At 33.4% G+C, this 14,035-nt stretch overlaps 1 protein-coding gene across 4 annotated transcripts in view; it reads left to right on the top strand.

The window, feature by feature from the left end:
* The window catches only part of FZD3 (frizzled class receptor 3), a 69,477-nt gene that overhangs the window by 12,619 nt on the left and 42,823 nt on the right, over positions 1–14,035 (top strand). The window contains exons 1-4 of one of the 4 annotated variants that reach the window (XM_016144662.2): positions 4,479–5,713; positions 6,236–6,305; positions 8,679–8,875; positions 12,781–13,798. In XM_016144662.2, the coding sequence (XP_016000148.1) occupies positions 6,267–6,305; positions 8,679–8,875; positions 12,781–13,798 (1,254 nt within the window). In that variant the 5' untranslated portion in view covers positions 4,479–5,713; positions 6,236–6,266. Of the gene's footprint in view, positions 1–4,478; positions 5,714–6,103; positions 6,306–8,678; positions 8,876–12,780; positions 13,799–14,035 lie in introns of those variants that run through there. The other 3 variants (XM_016144661.2, XM_016144660.2, XM_036233578.1) reach the window with 3 other exon arrangements.

A 14,035-nucleotide genomic window follows, 5' to 3' on the forward strand; every position in this document is an offset into this window, starting at 1 on the left:
CAAGTACTAATCAGGCCTGACCCCTGCTTAGCTTCTGAGATGAGACATTAGGCTTGTTCAGGGTGGCATGGCCATAGACCACGAACTGTGGCTCCACTGGGGTACGAACCCAGGACCTTCTGTGTGTAAAGCAGACTTGCTAACTGCTACACTATGGAACCACATCCAGTGTTTATTAAATATATTTTGACTGAATGACAAACTGAAGAAAGAACTTGGTAAATGCCATAAGGACATACAAGTCAAAGGGGATTAAAAAAAAAGGGATCATATGTGGAAGGCTTTAGTTGCAGATGATATTTGAGTGGGCATTGAAAGACAGGTTTTTTTTTAAAGAGAATAATATAATATACTCTTGTATTCCAATAATTATTTGGATAATCAAACGTTTTATGGATAATAGTCTTTTTTTTAGGAAATGAAATTTCTTTGATCATATTTATTCTTGGAATTCATGGTTTCTGTCTTTAGAATACATCCTTTATGGAGCAGATTTACTTTTCTTATTATCTTTTGTTTAAGCTAGTATTAGTAAGACGGTTTTCCCTAAGCAAACAGCAATCTAGTGAAGTGGCTTAAGAAGCCTATTGTGTGACGGAGAAACTAGCCAGAAATTAAGAAGCTTCTAAATTAAAAAATGTACACACAGGTTGTAGAGAATTAATTGCATTTAGTAATTTTTGACTTAGAAGGAAAAAATAGCAGCTTTTAAAATTTTTAATTGATTTTCTTGTGATCACTTTAAAGAAATACTTTTTGAAAATTTGTTTTAAATTGATTTATTAAAGTGTGGTGAAATTTTGTAAAGTTTTATCTTTTGAGATAAACAGTAATTCACAAATTGTTCATGATACTTGAAATATTGAAAGTTTATTTCCTAATGGAAAGTCAGATTTTTTTTATGGGCTCCTCTGAGGACTCCCCTTTGACTTAAGAAGATAACTATACTCCTGTGATAATGGCATATTTCTGCAAACCAACTCACTGTAAGATTATTGGAAAGTATTCAATATGCTGTCATTAAACACTTAAAAATATTAAGATTTGTAAAAGAAAAGGAAAACTGGGATTAAAGGTGTTCACAAACCTAGAATTTCTTTTTTTTTTTTTAATGCAGAGTAATTTAAAGTTTTGAGCTTTTTCTCATTAGGAATTTTATTGTTACATAAAAGAGTCTTTAAAAAGTATTATTTTTAATCTCAAAATTATTCTAAAAAGTTTTTTTTTTTAATTGTTATTCTGTTTTGGATCTGAAAGAGAATGAATACCATTTTTGAATTTTCAAGGCCATTCCATGTGTAGTTATACATTTAGTGAATTTAGTCATAATACTCCCAAACCCAGTGGGATACAGTTTCTGTGGTTACCAGACCCTTTTGTAGAGTGACAAAGACTGGAATTCTGATTCTCCTGAGTCAAATTTTGGCCTTTGACTCTGTCCCCTTTTCACACTCCTTGCTAAGCTTGGGCTGTTGCTATGCTTGAAGGCTAGTCAGCTAGCAGGTTCGTTCCTATGGTAACAGAAATGGAAATTTGAAAGAAGAAAGAGAATGGGAGCACAAAGGCTTGGTTGATTTGAATTTGAACAAAGAATAGAAGGTTCCATGTTGTGCACCTTTGTTGTAGAAACCAGAAATTTAATTTTAGAAAGTTACTTAGTTTGTAAACTTTCTATACCTGGTCTTAATTTAGTGAACAAAAGTGCTGTTTAAGGAAGTAGTAAGAATCTTTTAAAATTTAATCAGCCAAAGTTCCTTTTTCTTCATAGTGCTTTAACACTAGTCCTTATTTTATATATTTTTCTCAACTTTACAGTATTCAGGCTACCTCATTTAATTTTGATTTTGCTGAGGTTAAACATTGTTAGGGTTAAAGTCAAAGCAGTTTGCTTATTTGGAAAATAGTATTTTTGTTTGTTTTGAACTAGAACAGCTTTATGGAGGTATGATTTCTGTACAATAAACTTCACCCATTTAAAGCATTTAGTGAATTTTGAAAGATAAATATACCTGTGAAACCATTACTGCAATCAAGATATATACAGAGCATTTCTATCATCCCAGAAGCCTCCTTGTGTCCCTTTGTAGTCCACACCCTGTTAACTCCCCGCTCTAAGCAACTACTGGTCTGCTTTCTGTTACTGTGGATTAGTTTTCTTTTCTAGAGTTTTACATTAGTATAATCATGCAGTATCTACTTTGTTATGTCTAATTTTCTCACCCAGAATAATGATTTTGACATTCATCCATGTTTTGTTTTGCTTTTTAAAAACTATTCCCATTCACTTTCTCACTTGGCATTTGAGAACAGGGAATTCAGCAGAGTTCCTCATGCTCATCAAATAGGTCTTCTCCAGCTCTATTAATTTGCAACTCTTCCCTCATCTCTTTTTAATCTATCATTTACTGTGTTCTGTATGCTCTTTTACATATTATTTATCTCTTATTAGGACCATTTTGCAGGGGAAAAAAACAAGTTTAGAAAGGTTACATAGAACAAATTGGTTAAGCTCTTTGGATAAGAATGTCAAGCTTTGACTATGGGTCCTTTGTAGCTATGCGATCTTGGACAAATTACTTAATTTACTGTGCTTCATTTTCTTCTCATGTATTATGAAATAGGATTAATGATAGTAGTATTTACTTTATGGGATTGTTGAGAGGGTTAATGAGAATGTGTGTAAGGCACTTAGAACACTGGCCAAGTGTCACTAAATGCTGTTGAGATATAGCACAAGATACTTAGATCTAGCAAGTAGCAGAAGCATAAACTTGTAGTTTCAGGTTCAGTGTAAGCAGTGCAAAACAGTCAAATCAGTTTTATAATTATGGGGCTCACAGATGGAGGTTTTACTAATATAGTAACATAACTGTTGGATTAGTTGGTATTTTATGTATTGCTGAATACCAAGCAAATTTGAGACTTGCTTAAGACATATATATGCATATATATACACATTCATATATATATGATTTTGTATATATATCAGCATGTGAATATGATACATTTTTTAACTTAAATAATTATAGACTCTTGGAAAGTTGCAAAAATAGTACAGGAGATAATATGCCATTATCACAGGAGTATAGTTATCTTCTTAAATCAAAGGAGAGTCCCCAGAGCAGCCCATGAAACCTGACTTTCCTTAAGGAAGTAAACTTTTAATATTGCAAATATCATGAATAATTTGTGAATTATGGTTTATCTCAAAAGTTAAAACTTTATAAACCAAATTCTACCAGGCTGTTGTACTCTACTTAGTTTCCTCCTGACCTTATTATATAATTATTTTACAGTATCAAAACCTGGAAATTAACATTGGTACAATCTACAGACCTTATCATAGTTCACCAGGTTTTACATGTACTCATTTTTGTGCATGTGTATATGTATGTGTGTGTAGTCTTTGTAACTTTATTTCATGTATAAACTGATGTAGCCACTGCTACAGTTAAGATACAGAAATGTTTTATCATCACCAAAGAACTCCCCTACGTGTGTTTCTTTTCTCCTTCTTCCTCTTTTCCTAATTCCACCCAACCACTAATTCGTTCTGTCTGTACAATTTTGTCTTTTCGAGAATGTTATACAAATGGAATCGTACAGTATGTAATCTTTTGAGATTGGCTTTTTTCATTTAGCATAATACCCTTGTGATCCATCCATGTTGTTACAGGTATCAATAGTCATTGTTTTTAATTGCTTAGTAGCAGTCTATTATAGAGATGCACCACAATTTGTTTAACCAATCACTCATTGAAGGACATTGGATTGATTCTAGCTCTTTGCTATTGCAAATAAAGCTGCTATGAACATTCGTGTACAGGTTTTGTGCAAATTTAAGTTTCGGGGTGGGGGGGATAAGTGCCCAGGAGTGTGATTGCTGAATCATATGATAAGCTTATGTTTGGATTTTTAAGGAACTGATCAACTGTTTGCCATAATGGTTGTGCCATTTTACATTCCCTCTAGCAGTGTATGAGAGATCTACTTTCTCTGCATTCTCACCACCATTTGGTATTTTCACTATTTTTTAATTTTAGCTTTTCTAATGTGATGTAGTAATATCTTACGTGGTTTTAATTTGTGTTTCTCTCATGGCTAATGATATTGAACGTCTTTTCATGTGCTTATTTGCTATTTACATGTCCTTTCTGGTGAAATGTATGTTCCCATCTTTTATTCATTTTCCAGTTGAATTATCTGTTTTTGACTTTTGAATTTTGAGAGTTTTTTAGTATATTCTAGATACAAATCCTTTGTTGGTTTACAGATAGTTTATCTTAGACTGCAGCTTGTCTTTTCATTTTCTCAGCAAGGTCTTTTTAGGAGAACAGAAGTTTTAAATTTTAATGAAGTTCGATTTACCATTTTTTAAATTTTATGTATAATGCTTTTGGTATAATTTTTAAGGACTCTGTAGCCTAGGTCTGGAAGATTATGTTTCTTTTTTCTTTTTTAAAAAAGTTTTATAGCTTTATGTCTTATGTTTAAATCCATGTTCAATTCTGAGTTAGTTTGTATGAGGTATTGTTTATTTTTTTGCTTATGGATATCCACTAGCTTCAGCAGCATTTGTTGAATTGCCTTTGTTCTCATCAAAAATCATTTGGCTTTTGTGTATTTATCTGGGTTCTCCATTCTGTTCTGTTGATCTTTGGGTCTATTTCTCCATGAGTGCCATAGTGTTTTAATTACTGTTAGCTATGTAGTAAATTTTTAAATTGTATAGCATGATTCTTTCCACTTTTTAAAAGTACTTTCAGTTATTCTACTTCCTTTTTTTAAATCTAAATTTTAGAATAAACTTGTTTGTGTGTACTAAACGTAATCCTGGGTTTTGATAGAAATTAAATCTAGAGATCATTTGGGGGACATTGAGATTTTTAAAAAATTAAATTGATTGGGGTAACATTGGTTAATATGTAAATTTCAGGTGTACAACTTAATATTACATGTATGTACTCTGTTGCGTTCAGTTAACGTCTTTACATGTTGAATCTTCAATCCATGAACAGTGTTGTGGGTTGAATTGAGTCTCCTTAAAATTTATATGTTGAAATCCTAAACCCCAGTACTTCAGAATGTGACCTTATTTGGATTTAGGGTCATTCTAAATGGAATTGGTTAAGAGGAGGTCATACTGGAGTAGGGAGGGGCCCTTAATCTAACGTCACTGATGTCCTTATAAATGGGAAATTTGGACACAGACACACATAGAGGGTAGGTGATATGAGGAGGCTCAGGGAGAATGCTATGTGAAGGCTGAATTTGTGCTGCCACAAGCCAAGGAACTACTAGGAGCTAGGAAAGAGGCCACGGACAGATTCTTTCCTAGCACCTTCAGAGAGAACATGGCTCTGCTGGCACCTTGATCTTAGACTTCTAGCTTCCAGAAATGTGAGAAAATGAATTCTGTTGTTTAAGCCACTCAGTATGTGTGGTACTTTGGTATAGCAACCCTAGCAACCTTGCTGAACTCACTCGTTAGTTCTAGGAGGTGGTTTTTTGTTTTGTTTTGTTTTGTTTTTTTAAGATTTCTTGGGATGTTCTATGTAGACAGTAGTATCATCTGCAGATAAGGACAGTTTTCTTTTTCCCATCTACACACCTTTTATTTTCCTTTTCTTACTTTATTATGCTAGCAGGACTTCAGTACTATATTGAATGGAAATGATAAACAGGCGTCTGTCTCTTGTTTCCAATCTTAGAGGTAAGAATCCAGTGTTTCACTATTACATATAATGTTAACTTTAGGGTTTTTGTAGGTGTTCTTTATCAAGTTGAGAAAGTTACCCTCTATTTCTAGTTTGCTGAAAACTTTAAAAATCATGAATGCTATTTTTGTATCATTTGGTATCATCATATGAATTTTCTTTGTTAGCTTGTTAATTTGGTGAATTACAGTGATTGATTTTTGAATATTGAGTCTGCCTTGACTTTCTGGAACAAATCTTACTAGGTTATAGTATATAATGCTTTTAATACATTTTTGAATTTGATTTGCTACTATTTTGTTAAGGATTTTGGCCCTTATATTCAGGAGGGATATTGGTTTATGGTTTTCTCTTTTTGTACTATTTTTGTTTGGCTTTGATAGTAATCCTTGCTTTGTAGAATTAGTTGGGATTAGTTCTCTGCTGTTTTCTGGAAGAGATTGTATAGAATTTGTGTTCTTTAAATGTTGATTAGATTTTACCAATGAAACTATCTGACCTAGATATTTCTTTTTCAGGAGGTTTTAAATTACACAGTCAATTTCTTTAATGGTAATAGGACTATTCAGATTATCAGCTTCATCTTGGGTGAGTTTTGGTAGTTTGTGGCTTTTGAGGGATTGGTCCACTTCATCTGAATTATCTAGTTTATGTATATATCTTATGTACTTATCTTTTTAATGTCTGGAGACTATTGACATCTTTCATTCTCGATATTGGTAATTTATGTTTACCCTTTTTATTTGTCAGTCTTGCTAGAAGCTTACCCATTTTATTGATATTTTCAAAGAACCAGCTCTTTGTTTGAGTGATTTTTTTTCTCTGTTGCTTTTCTGTTTTCAATTTTACCGAGTTTTCTTCTTTATTATTTTCTTCCCATTTGCTTGCTTTTTGTTTATTTTGTTCCTTTGGCTATTATGAATAATGGATGCTGCTCTGCTGTGAATATTCATATACACATTTTTGCTTGAACACCATTTTTAATTCTTTTGAGTATGTTCCTAAGAGCGGAATTGCTGGGCCATATGGTAATTCTGTTTAACTTCTTGAGGAATTGCCAAACTTTTCCATAGTGGTTGCCTCATTTTACATTCCCATCAACAATGTGTAAGGGTTCTGATTTCTCCACATTTTATCAACATTTGTTATTTTTTGTTCTTTAGATTATCATGGTGTCTGTGATGTGGTATCTCATTATGGTTTTAATTTGCATTTCCCTAACGACTAATGACATTGAGCATATTTTAATGTGCTTATTGGTCATTGCATAACTTCTTTGGAGGATGTCCAAGTATTTTGCCCACTTAAAAATTGGATCATTTGTCTTTTTGTTGAATTATAGGAATTCTTTTTGTATTGTGGATACTAGACCTTTATCAGATACCTGATTTACAAATATTTTCTTTCATTCTAAGGGTTGTCACTGTCCTGAGAGTGTCTTCTAATACACAAAAGCTTTTGATTTTGATGAAGTCCAAATTATCCATTTTTCTTTTGTGCTTGTGCTTTGGTATCACATCTAAGAAACCATTGTAAAACCTAAGGTCATGAAGATTTATTTTATCCCTATGTTTTCTTTTGCAAGTTTCATAGATTTTGCTCTTATGTTTAGGCCTTTGATGCTTTTTGAGTTAATTTTTGTATGTAGTATAAAGCAATGATCCAACTTTATTCTTTTGCATGTGAATTTTGTCTGTAGCCTCATAAGACCAAAACTCTGATGGTTTCTTGGTTTTCTAGCATCAGCCAAAGCAAAACTTGATTCTCAGCCTCTTGCTTTGTGCCCAGTCTCACCATGCTTCCTGGTCTCTGGATTCTTGGTCTCTCTAGTTCTTTTCTTTCAGCAGTTCTCAGATAGCTTTAAAATGATATATTTAAACTTTTCCCTTATATTTTAAAGTTTTTCTTGATGGAAACATTGGTTTAACAGAAACTACTCCTTTTTACTTGGACATGATAGTTACATATAGTTTATTGTCACAAATAGTTCATTTTTATATATCAGTTCTCACATCTATTATACAGTTAACTTCTTTGACATCAGTTTCTGTGATTCTGGATTTTCTGGCTACATTATGTATAGGAGATCTCTGGAAAATATATATTGGTGTAGAAAGGCCTGGTGGTGAGAATCTTTGTAGTCAATACAAAATCAACAGTGATTCGGAAACTATTATATAAACAAGTGGAAAATTATTTGATAGTGAAAAGCCTAGATGCATATTTCTTGGGATATTTGATCTATTCCTGTGGTTATAATGATGATTGTGGTATGGTTTTATGTTTGGAGCTACTACTTTTTGTTTTCTTAATATCAGCTTACAGTGCTAGCTAGCTCTGTTTACATCATGTGATTTCAGTGTTTAAAGAACTCTGTTTAAAAAAATGAACATAAAAAGAACGAGGAAATATGAGACAAAGATGGGAGATTTCTTCCTTAAATCCCACACTGAAAACTAACACTACTATAACTACTTATCTCCCCCCTCCTTCCCTTTGCTTTCACTTTTTGTCCTTTCTCTACTGTTGATACATGTAAATTGAAGAAAAATTGAAATACATAAAAGAAACAAAATTAAAATCTCTTGTACTCCCATCACCAATCAGTAATCACTCTTTTAAGTGTTTGGCATATATCATGTTTCTTTTCTTTGTAAAATGGATCATATTGTTATTAGTGTTTCTCTGTTCTGTCTCTTCATTAATATCACCTGTGACAATTAAAATATACATATAGATTCTAGGATACACCTCAGACTTAACTAAATCAGAATCTCCAGGGATAGGGCTAAGAGGGTTTTTTTTTTTTTTTTTTTTTAATAAAACTCCTTCAGAAATCTTTAGTAATCTTCAGAATTTTTTTTAAATGAAAAAAAAAATGAATATTGCAATGTTGTCTATAGAAAACTTTAATTTGTATACAACACTTTCACTAATGATTCAATTTTAACTTTTCCCTAGCCATTCCACCCTATGGTGAATCTGGATTGTTCTCAGGATTTCCGGCCATTTCTTTGTGCACTCTATGCTCCTATTTGTATGGAGTATGGACGTGTCACACTTCCCTGTCGTAGGCTGTGTCAGCGGGCTTACAGCGAGTGTTCAAAGCTCATGGAGATGTTTGGTGTTCCTTGGCCTGAAGATATGGAATGCAGTAGGTGCGAAAGTCATATTTTCATGGATCACTACTTATGTTGAAATATATTTAAAATTACTTGTCTTCTAGGTCATCGGTTTTTAAAAACTTTTTTTTAAAGTATATATATTAGTCTTAATTTTGAACAGCAGTTTCATGGCCTCAGAATTATTCATTTCCTTAGGAATTTGGAAGCTTTAACTTAAAAAGGTAGAAAAAGAAAAATATTTCTCTGAAATTTTTAAAAGAATTAAATTAAGAAAAACATCAGACATTCAGTTGATTTTCTCCCTCCAATTTTTTTTTTTCTGGTTATAAAAGTAATGCCGTTTATGAGAATTAGAAAATGTGGAGAAAATAATCATTTGTTGCCTCATCATTAAATATCTTTAATGATAATTTAATGGAACTTATATCTTTATGATCTAAATGTTTTAACGTCTAAAGTACTTCTTTCAGTTATGTTTTTCTATCATGTATTAATATACCAGACCCAGAAAATGTCAGATGCTTTTCTGATCATTTTCAATATATAATTATAAGCATTTCCTAAAGGTTTGAGGATGTTTACTAGACAGTCTTAGAGATTTGTACCAGAGAACATTATTATTAGTAGCAGTAATGTTTACAGTAGTAATGTTTGTTGTTTTTTATATAATAACATTGTGCATTTTTGTATCCTGAAGTATTTCAAGGATAAAGAATAATAAGATGAATATGTGTGTGCCTGTTATTATCTAGCTTTTCCCAGTCTTTAACATTTTGCAATATTTGGTTCAGATTTTTTTCCTTTTAAGAAAGAAAACTGTAGTCTATGGTCATGCAACCCTGAACATGCCCAGTCTCGTCTGATCTCAGAAGCTAAGCAGGGTCGAACCTGGTTAGTACTTGGATGGGAGACTGCCTAGGAATACCAGATGCTGTAGGCTTTAAAAAGAAGAACGAACGAAAGAGATAAAGGGAGGAAGGGAGGAAGGAAGGGACAATGAAGGAAGGGACAAGAAGGGAAGAGACAAGGAAAGAAGAAAGGGAGGGAGGGAGGAAAGAAGGGAGGGAGGGAGGAAGGGACAAGGAAACAACTATACAGATAGAATTGAAGGTTTCTTCCCTGGCACCTGTCTTGATTTTATTCCTTTCTTTTGTCCCCAGAGATGAGTTAATCATTATGTTGAATTCATTGTTAATCATTCCTATGCTTGTTTTTATACTCTTACTGCGTATATACGTATCTATAAACAACATTACATTTTTTTTATATGTACCTATGTTTATATCTGTATCATTCTGGGTCATTCCTTTAATTGCTATATAATGGCCACTTCCATTAATACCCTATAGTTATTTAGCTATCTTCTAGTGATGGTCATTTGGGTTAGGGTTATTTCCAGGTTTTTGCTATTATAAACAATGCTGTACTGAACATTCTTTTTTCCTTCATATTTACTATTAATTTTATTTTAACAATAGTCCTCTGAGGTAGGTAAAAAGTAGGTGTTGTCATGCTCATTTGAAATATGCAAAAATTTAAGAAATAAAACAGTTTTTATGGTCAATTTACTGACATTTTGCTTTCTCATATTTGTCTACTCTGTTTCCTATCTATTTAACCCCAGCTAACCCACTCCGTGCTTAAACATCTGATAGTACTTATAGTCCCTCTTTTGAAAGTCTAAATTTCTTGGTGTTTATAACAGGTATGAATTGCCTGGTCCAGAACCCTATTTTATGTTTCTTGTATCTAACTCCCATTGTTTAGTGGTCTTTTTATTTAGTGAATGATGGAGAATGGGAAGAAATAAGATCAGAAAAGTACTAGGGGGTGGTAGCTCTGGTATGGAATTCAGATTTGATTCTGACTGAGAAGGGAAGTCATTAGAGGATTTTGAACAGAAGAGAAATGGTCATGAACATAGGAGTGGCTACTCTGTGGAGGGAGATCAATTGTAAGCCACTCCCAGAGTCCAGAGAGAATGTACTCATGGCTCAAACTGGGGGGCAGCAAAGTGAAGGAAGTGAGAAGTGGTCAGATTCTGGATATATTCCCAAATAGAATGACAGGGTTTGCTAGTAGGTTGTGAGGTATATGTAAGCGAAGAAACTTCAAAGATGACCCCAGGGTTTCTGGCCTGAGCAACTAGAAGAATAGAATTACTGCTTGTCGAAATGGAGAAATACAAGTAGTGAAAATCAAGAGTTTGGTTTTAGAAGGCTTAAAGCTTGAGGGGTGTGTATATGTTGAATTGGCAGTTAAATATACAAATATATTCGTAAGAATATATAGTATTACTTTGCATAGTTTGAAACATATTGTTTATATATTTGTACATACATGCACACACACACAGACACACAGACACATATATTTCTGCAAAGACTTACCTCTCCAGACTTTTCTCTTGTCAAGTCATGCACACCTCATGCTCCAGTACTAAACATACCCTGTTTAAACCACTATGCCTTTGCTTAAATTTCTTCCTAGAATACTGATTGGCATATTTCCAATCCTGGCAAATACTGCTTTAAAATCTTGTATTGAGGGACTTACTCTGTGAAGTCTTTCATAACCTCTTCCCCTGAAATAATCCTTCTCTGTATCATTTTTTTAACTTTATACAGATTTTGATAGCTTCATGTATCACACTACTGTATTTTGTGTTGCATTTATAAGTTTGTGGCTCCTTTTAGAGTTAAGGATAGAGATCCTGTGTTCTTGGTCTGTTTATGTTAAACCCTGGCATACTCCAGGATTCCAATAAATGACTAAACACAATAAGTTTATGTCTTTTGGCTTTATAGTTCTAAGTTCTGTGAAGAAAATGGTTTGTATTAGGAAATAAAACAATGTGCTACATCATGAGATTATATATGTATTTGGCAAACAATATCAGTGATAGTTTCTTGGAAACTATTTGATGCACATAAACTAGTAAACATCTAGTTAGTGAGAGTCCGAAGGCTTAGAAAATGCTACTGGCAATAAAATTGAAGATGCAGGAAGTTCATGAGAATGATATCCTTAGTTGGGTAAGTATATCTGCAACACAACCCTGATTTCTTTGTTCTGAGGTTATGACAGTTTCTTAAGTCTGTAGATCATGGCCCTTTGTGGAATTGTTAGAATGTAGATTTCTTAGACCCTAACACAGGCACACTGAAAAATGATTTGGGTGATGGGAACCAAGAATTTGCATTTTAAAAGAACTTTAAATTTTTTTCGTATACACTAAATTCTGAGAATAACTTAATTAGAATATAATGGATTGGAGAGAAATTATAGATGGTAGGAAAGAACTAGTTGACAGTAGAGACCTTAGAAGGCCTTTTATTAATCAATATATTAAGCAAAAAAAAGCTGTAAAATGGGAAGGAAAAATAAAAAAAACAAGCCATTTTTAAGGATATTTAATGCTAAGCCAACTTAAAACACCTTGGGCCATGCATTTAGCGAAGATTTTTAACTCATGTTTAAGTAATTTCTATTTGAGTCTAGAGTATATTGAGGAATATACTGTAGTTAAAGGTTAGAAAAAAGTAACTGTGACGTCTATTCTTTTGGAGTTATACACTTACAAAAATTTATATATATATTTTATTTGTATATGTTTATATTTTTAAATCTTACTTTAAACTGTGTGTCCCAAATAAATCGTTTATATATATATACACTTCTATTGATAGCTGTTTTAGGAAAGAGTACTGTTTCTGAAACCAAAACAGAATTAAGTATAAAACCATCCCATTTTTTGGTCAGCTACAGAAAATCTAGTTGTATGGCCCACACAGAAGATAGCACTTTATTCCTACTTATTGTAATGTGCTCTTAGGACATAAGAATAAATAATAAGGCCATAAGTGCTAAATTTGGAAATTATTAGGTGGCAATAGATTTCCCAATTAGTAAAATGGTTCTCATCTTGTATTTTCTAGGTTCCCAGATTGTGATGAGCCATACCCTCGACTTGTGGATCTGAATTTAGCTGGAGATCCTACTGAAGGAGCCCCAGTGGCAGTGCAGAGGGACTATGGTTTTTGGTGTCCCCGAGAGTTGAAAATTGATCCTGATCTTGGTTATTCTTTTTTGCACGTGCGTGATTGTTCACCTCCTTGTCCAAACATGTACTTTAGGAGAGAAGAACTTTCATTTGCTCGCTATTTCATAGGATTGATTTCAATCATTTGCCTCTCTGCCACGTTGTTTACTTTTTTAACTTTTTTGATTGATGTCACAAGATTCCGTTATCCTGAAAGACCTATCATATTTTATGCAGTCTGCTACATGATGGTATCATTAATTTTCTTCATTGGGTTTTTGCTTGAGGACCGAGTAGCCTGCAATGCATCTAACCCAGCACAGTATAAGGCTTCCACAGTGACACAAGGATCTCATAATAAAGCGTGTACCATGCTTTTTATGGTACTCTATTTTTTTACTATGGCTGGCAGCGTTTGGTGGGTAATCCTTACCATCACATGGTTCTTGGCAGCTGTGCCAAAGTGGGGTAGTGAAGCTATTGAGAAGAAAGCATTGCTGTTTCACGCCAGTGCATGGGGCATCCCTGGAACTCTAACTATCATCCTTTTAGCGATGAATAAAATTGAAGGTGACAATATTAGTGGCGTGTGTTTTGTTGGCCTCTACGATGTTGATGCATTAAGATATTTTGTTCTTGCACCCCTCTGCCTGTATGTGGTAGTAGGGGTTTCGCTCCTCTTAGCCGGCATTATATCCCTAAACAGAGTTCGAATTGAGATTCCATTAGAAAAGGAGAACCAAGATAAATTGGTGAAGTTTATGATCCGGATTGGTGTTTTCAGCATTCTTTATCTCGTACCACTCTTGGTTGTAATTGGATGCTACTTTTATGAACAAGCTTACCGTGGCATCTGGGAAACAACATGGATACAAGAACGCTGCAGAGAATATCACATTCCATGTCCATATCAGGTAAGGCAACCTTGTTCTAAATTTCAGAATGTGTAATAGCGAAAAGAAGGCATATTACTATAACGAGCTTATCTTAGCTAGGTTTTTAAAAAAACTCTTCATGAACCTTCTACTTGTACATTAAAAGTTTAAAGTGAAGATAATGAACAAATATATTGTAAAAATGTTATACACGTTTTTATAAGTATCTTCCTTTTAAACATGGCTTTTACAAGTCTAAGCTATGGGGTTTTAAGC

Source organism: Rousettus aegyptiacus, unplaced genomic scaffold (genome assembly GCF_014176215.1).
Source record: "Rousettus aegyptiacus isolate mRouAeg1 unplaced genomic scaffold, mRouAeg1.p scaffold_m13_p_16, whole genome shotgun sequence".
In the NCBI taxonomy this organism is placed as follows: Eukaryota; Metazoa; Chordata; class Mammalia; order Chiroptera; family Pteropodidae; genus Rousettus; species Rousettus aegyptiacus.